This window comes from Bison bison, unplaced genomic scaffold, assembly GCF_000754665.1.
Source record: "Bison bison bison isolate TAMUID 2011002044 unplaced genomic scaffold, Bison_UMD1.0 scf7180017864289, whole genome shotgun sequence".
Taxonomy (NCBI): Eukaryota; Metazoa; Chordata; class Mammalia; order Artiodactyla; family Bovidae; genus Bison; species Bison bison.
Window position 1 is genome coordinate 15,084,380 of NW_011494861.1, and position 6,141 is coordinate 15,090,520.

The 6,141-nt window shown below is 46.1% G+C and overlaps 1 protein-coding gene and 1 long non-coding RNA gene across 2 annotated transcripts in view; one reads left to right on the top strand and one right to left on the bottom strand.

Moving 5' to 3' along the window:
- LOC104995981 overlaps positions 1 to 4,760 on the bottom strand; it is a 75,805-nt gene extending 71,045 nt beyond the window's left edge. Inside the window, exon 1 of the long non-coding RNA XR_826128.1 lies at positions 4,589 to 4,760. This is a non-coding gene — a long non-coding RNA (uncharacterized LOC104995981). The remainder of the gene's footprint in view (positions 1 to 4,588) is intronic.
- PRDX6 (peroxiredoxin 6) overlaps positions 4,748 to 6,141 on the top strand; it is a 10,195-nt gene continuing 8,801 nt past the window's right edge. The window contains exon 1 of the mRNA XM_010850063.1: positions 4,748 to 5,072. Within this exon, the coding sequence (XP_010848365.1) occupies positions 4,978 to 5,072 (95 nt within the window). The 5' untranslated portion in view covers positions 4,748 to 4,977. The remainder of the gene's footprint in view (positions 5,073 to 6,141) is intronic.

Here is a 6,141-nt window from a genome sequence, read left to right on the forward strand (position 1 = left end):
ACGTACTCCTTTTCCTATTTGGAACCAGTCTCTTGTTCCATGTCCAGTTCTAACTGTTGCTTCCTGACCTGCATATAGGTTTCTCAAGAGGCAGGTCAGGTGGTCTGGTATTTCTATCTCTTTCAGAATTTTCCACAGTTTATTGTGATCCACACAGTCAAAGGCTTTGGCATAGTCAATAAAGCAGAAATAGATGTTTTTCTGGAACTCTGTTGCTTTTTCGATGATCCAGCAGATGTTGGCAATTTGATCTCTGGTTATTTCTTTACATTAAAAAGATCATACACCATGATCATGTGGGATTTACCTCAGGAATACAAGGATTTTTCAAAATCCACCAATCAATCAATGTGATATACCACATTAACAAATTGAATAATAAAAACCACATGATCATCTCAATAGACGCATGAAAAGTTTTTGACAAAATTCAACATCGATTTATGATAAAAATTCTTCAGAAAGCAGGCACAGACAGAACAGATCTCAACATAATAAAGGCCATACATGACAAACACAGAGCAAAGATCATACTTAATGGTGAAAACCTGAAAACAATTCCTCTAAGATGAGGAACAAGACAATGATGTCCATTCTCACCCTTTTTTATTTAACATAATCCTGAACATCCTAGTCACAACAGAGAAGAAAAAGAAATAAAGGAAATCCAACTAGGAAAAGAAGAAGTAAAAGAATCACTCTTTGCAGATGACATGATACCCTATACATTTTATACACAAAAATTCCAAGTGGTCACTCACAATGACATAACTTGAGTTCTGTTACTTTAACTTTATAATCATTGAGCTATTGTTGCTTACTTAAAACCTGTTGTTTAAATGCAAGAATTATTACCTCAGGAGTCAGAGACAGAAACAATGCTGGAAAACAGCTTGAACCACAATGAATTTATAACTGAAATAAATGAGGTCTACAAATACTGAGAGGGCTGACTGAAGAGTGGAGAATTCTCCAAATTAACCTCTATGTAGAAGACTTTCTTAAAAAAAAAATAAAGGATAAGTAAGTTAAATGTGGGCTTCACTGGTGGCTCTGATGGTAAAGAATCTGCTTGCAGTGTGGGAGACCCAGGTTTTATCCCTGGGTTGGGAAGATCCTCTGGAGAAGGGCATGGCGACAGACTTGTCTAGAGAATTTCACGGACAGAGGAACCTGGTGAGCTACAGTCCATGGGGTCACAAAGAGTTGGACACGACTGAGCAACTAAGCACAGAACACACATAAGTTAAATGTGCTAACCTAGAGCTAAGGTATATATTACATTATTAATACTCACCAGTGACTGGAGCAGTTGTTTACAATTTAGACCAACATTAAGATTTTTCTAAGACAAGTATTTTATCACGAACATTGCTTAGAGGTGCCAGATCTTGATGCTAATGACAAGCAGCCTGATATTATTATAATCATCATCATCTTTAAATTCTCAGAAAATTTATAGCTTGATTGCCTGTACCTGGGGAGGACTTCTCTCACCACCTAGCTTTAGTTCACCCTGGCTGCTGCTGCTGCTGCTGCTGCTAAGTTGCTTCAGTCGTGTCTAACTCTGTGCGACCCCATAGACGGCAGCCCACGAGGCTCCCCCATCCCTGGGATTCTCCAGGCAAGAATACTGGAGTGGGTTGCCATTTCCTTCTCCAATGCATGAAAGTGAAAAGTGAAAGTGAAGTCGCTCAGTCGTGTCCAACTCTTCGAGACCCCATGGACTGCAGCCTACCAGGCTCCTCCATCCATGGGATTTTTCAGGCAAGGGTACTGGAGTGGGGTGCCATTGCCTTCTCTGAGTTCACCCTGGCAGTAAGCCTCAAAGAATTTAAGTTGGGAAGCTAGGAGGCTATTAGTTAGTATCCTGTATAAAGTATCCTTTAATGACTACGTGGGTTATCTTGTACCATTCAGCATCAGTCATCTGCTGTTCTGCTTCTAGAGTTCCTGCCACTTCCACTCTTCTCTGGGCCATCTCATGGCTTCTGCTTACTACCTTACTCAACCATTTTTCAGCTTCTACCTTTCCTGTGAACTACTTTGAACTGTTAACTTAATTGGTTGTCTTGCATTCCAGTCATCAAAAGAAGAACCAGTAACAAAACATTTTGTACCAGGCTCCCACAGGCTATTACCCAGTCTGCAGGTTGATTGCCTTTGAGTCAAGCACCCAGTCCTGGGCAACCACCAAAAGCCAGAGTGGCAGGGCCATGTGGTTGACTTTGCTGAGGAGAAATCAGGGCAAGGCAGGCATTCAAATTGGTTTCTCTCCCCAAACACTTCTTTTTCTCTCCTTTTTCTTTCTTTCTTCTTCCCTTTCTCAGCTCTTACTACTTGTCTGCTATTTTCTTTCTCTTCTCTCCCTCTTTACCTTTCCCATCTCCTCTCTATGATAATCTCTGTAGATATACAGATATGAAGCTTCACAACTTGATATTCACTGCTCACTCTTTAAAAATATTAATTTGTTTCCATTACAGCATCAAGTCTCCTATGCTTAACTAAAAGCAGATAAGAAAATTGGTAACTTAATTCATCATCCTTTAAGTAATTCCAAGTTGACTTTTGGTCTTTGTTCTATCATGTTTTAAAATCTAATTCTTTAACCATTAATGAAAAAAATCCCCCCCCCTCAAATTATTATTTGTGAAACTTACTAAACAGTCTCTTTCATTGTAAATAGTAAGCTTTCAGGAAGAGTGCTATATTTGGGGAAAGAAGTGTCAGAATTTACTGCTCCAATGTCCCTCTGAGAACTATTCATCATTCTAGCATTTCATAAGCTATTGTCTTTTCATTTTTACTCCCACATGTCCTATTTTGCTTTCTTTCCAGATTGTAGATGTCTTGTAGCAGACATGACAGGAAGGAGTAACCACATTAAACATGATACAGAAGAGCAGTGGAGAGATTATCAGCCCCACTCACACAGCAGCTTGACAGTACTGCCCTGATCAAGAGTTTCCTGTACTCCAGCCCTCTATTTTTTTTCTGAAAAGAAAATCTAATTTAACAAGAAAGCTTTATAAGAATTACTTTTAAAAACATCATCCCACCTTTCTGACATTAATTTCAAGTTTTAAGTATTTCCTCCAAAGTGAAAGTGAAAGTCACTCAGTCGTGTCCTACTCTTTGCAACCCCATGGACTAAACAGTCCAGGGAATTCTCCAGGCCGTTCCCTTCTCCAGGGTATCTTTCCAACCCAGGTCTCCCGCAGTGCAGGCGGATTCTTTACCAGCTGGGCCACAAGGGAAGCCCAAAGTGGGTAAGAAGTTTTGCCTAGCTACTATTATAACTAGAGATACATTGCTCTTTCATTCCCAGCAGAAAATGGACAAGAAACTTTGCTGTTGTGGCTGCAGGAAGGTGGCCAAATGGTTCTCCAATACTTTGTGCAATCTAGTTCCACACCCATTATATCTAACAGGTCACAAACATTTATCACTAAAATATGGTCTAACCTTTAGGAGTTCACAATCGTAATGTACTATTGTTCTTCCAAACGGCCATTGCCAAACCCTACACTTTTTCCTTCCTACCTTTTAACTCTTAACAATTTGGCATCCTGCCCTCCCCCAACCCTCCATCAGCATTTACTGTTTTTATCATAACTGTATGTATATCTGCTTTCCTTCTAAGAGGAAAGACTCTCTCTTCTGTATCACCAAGCCTAGCATAGCACATAGAACACAGTTGGCAAAGCAAGGGTTATTGCATAAACTACTGTCATCCAAGTAATAGCTACCATTTCCAGAGGACTTACTGTGTAAACTACTAAGATAGTTATGAAAACAGATGCACCTGCAATTGGTATTACTGGCCTGGAAGTTGAGGGTCTTATCCCTACGAAAGAGCCCTTGGCGCACTATGGCAGATGTTAACTACTTACAGTTTATCTACATTATCCTGGAGGCTTTCCCTGAGCAGACCATCCAGTCCAAGTAGCACCTGTTACCCTCCAGCACATGCTGTTGTCTAATATATTCCTGTTTAATGATGCCTCCCTCACTATAATGAAAGCTCCAAGAGAACAGTCATCTTGCGTAACTTGGGCTTGGCAGGTAGAAAGTTAAATAAATGAATCTAAACTTCCATTTCCTTGGGTGGCCGTGTTGACTTGCACACAGTAGATCACAAGTAGGTTTTTATATTTATGCTTAAATTTCAGGATAATTGTGTTGAATATCTTATGGTCCATAATGAATTCTGGGAGTGGAATAAAACTAAAAGTTTCGTCACATTCCCCCAAGCACGTGTTGACATGATTGCTGGAATTTTTGGGGCAACACAGAAAGCCACTTCCTCTGACGTAAGGTGGCCCACATGCCTGCGTCTTGCCACATCCTCTGATAACAGAATTCAGGATGGCTAGGCTGGCTGGGGCGGTCAAGATTCCAGACCCTCACGCTAAAAGAGCCGGGAGTGCAGGGGTCTCTGGACCCCTTCGGCCTGCAGTCGGCCGTGAAGAGGTGGGCAGGAGGGTCTCCGCGGATTCTGGCGGCTCCGTAGGGCGGCTGTCCGCCTAGGGGCGCCCCTTCCTATTGCGTTCCTTTTCCTTTACCTCCAAAGCCCAGAACGCACCTCCAAGCCTCCAAAGGGCAACGTCATTGAGTCCCCTGTCACATGGAAGGCGCGACAGTGTTCACAGGCTCCCGGCAGGGCAGAGGCCTGGCGGGGTGCTGGACTGGGCCCAGAACAATCCGCCCCGAGCCCTGCCTCAGATTCCCGCCGGTTCCAGACTCTCGCCCGGGTCGCCGCCGCTGCCAGACGCCAGACGCGGCCCCGCCCACCCTGCAAGGACCTGGCCCCGCCCATAGCTCCCGCCGCGACCCCGCCTATCTGGACTCGGCTTTGGTCCCGCCCCTGAAAGCCCTATTTATTCCGCCCCCAGCACCTACACCGCCAGAACCAGCAGGCTAGTGGCTGTCGGTACTGCACCTCCTCTTACTTCCCGCGTCACTGCTGCCGCCATGCCCGGAGGTCTCCTCCTCGGGGACGAGGCTCCCAACTTCGAGGCAAATACTACCATCGGCCGCATCCGTTTCCACGACTATCTGGGAGACTCGTAAGTGGCCACCTCGTCGCCCTGCCCTAGCCTCGGGTTACGCCCGAACTCACTCAGAGGTGCCTTCCCTTTTTCCTCCCTTCGGTCCGCCTCACCGCTCGGCCCCCAGCTCGTCGCCCGTCTCCTCCCCACACCGGTTCCTGCACGTGCGTCTCGTTGTCTGGCCGCTCCTTCGCGGCGGCGCTGCGGAGGGGCAGCGACCCTCCGGCCCCCCCTGCACCGGCCACTTGATAGCCTCTCGCTTCTCGGCCCCCGCGTGGTTGGTCTGGCTCCCGGATGAGGAAGGGGGAGGGGAAACAAAATTGGGTTCCCGCGGGTCCCAGGAACGGGAGGCCGGTGCGGAGGAGAGTTTGTCCATTTACTTCCTGTTGGGTAAACTGTGCGAGTAGCATGGTCCAGCCGAGGCCCGGAGCGGGCAGGGGCCGGGCAGCATCGGCGGTCAGTTCCCGGGACTCGTGCCCAGGGTCGTACCTCCCTCCCTGCCTCCGTTCTGCATTTCATTCCCGGGGGAAGGTGGGTAGCCAAGGCCAGTCAAAGGGCACTGCTGCTGGCTGAAGGTTTAGGAAGGGCCCAGCGTGTTATCTGAGGGTTCTGCTTGCTGCAGTGGTATTTGCAGGCTTCTCAGCACAAAAAAATTTAGACCACCAGCTGCCAAATTGGTGGCTGAAAGACTTTTTGTCCAGAGCCTCCCCCAGCTGCTAGAATTTGATTTGATAGCAGCTTTGGGAGGAACCCAGAACACTGTTTGCGGGTGTGTCCTTTATTCCAGAACTTACAGCACCCTAAGGGAAGGGCTTTCTGAGATTGTTCAGTTTTGCAGTAACTGTGGATAGGTCATGGACACCAACGCCTCCCACTTTGAGGCCCTTTTGTTTCTCAGCAGAGTACCTCTTACTGCCCCTCCCCCTTCTGCCTTGCTCCCAGCCGCACGCAGTCTTGCCAAACTGGTGACCCGTGATCTAGCCTGGCAATCATACTATTATGACTAGGAGTATATTGGTGGAACTGTGGTTTTACAGCTTCTGCATCAGCAAACGTCAAGATGATTAGATTTAATATGAAACATCCC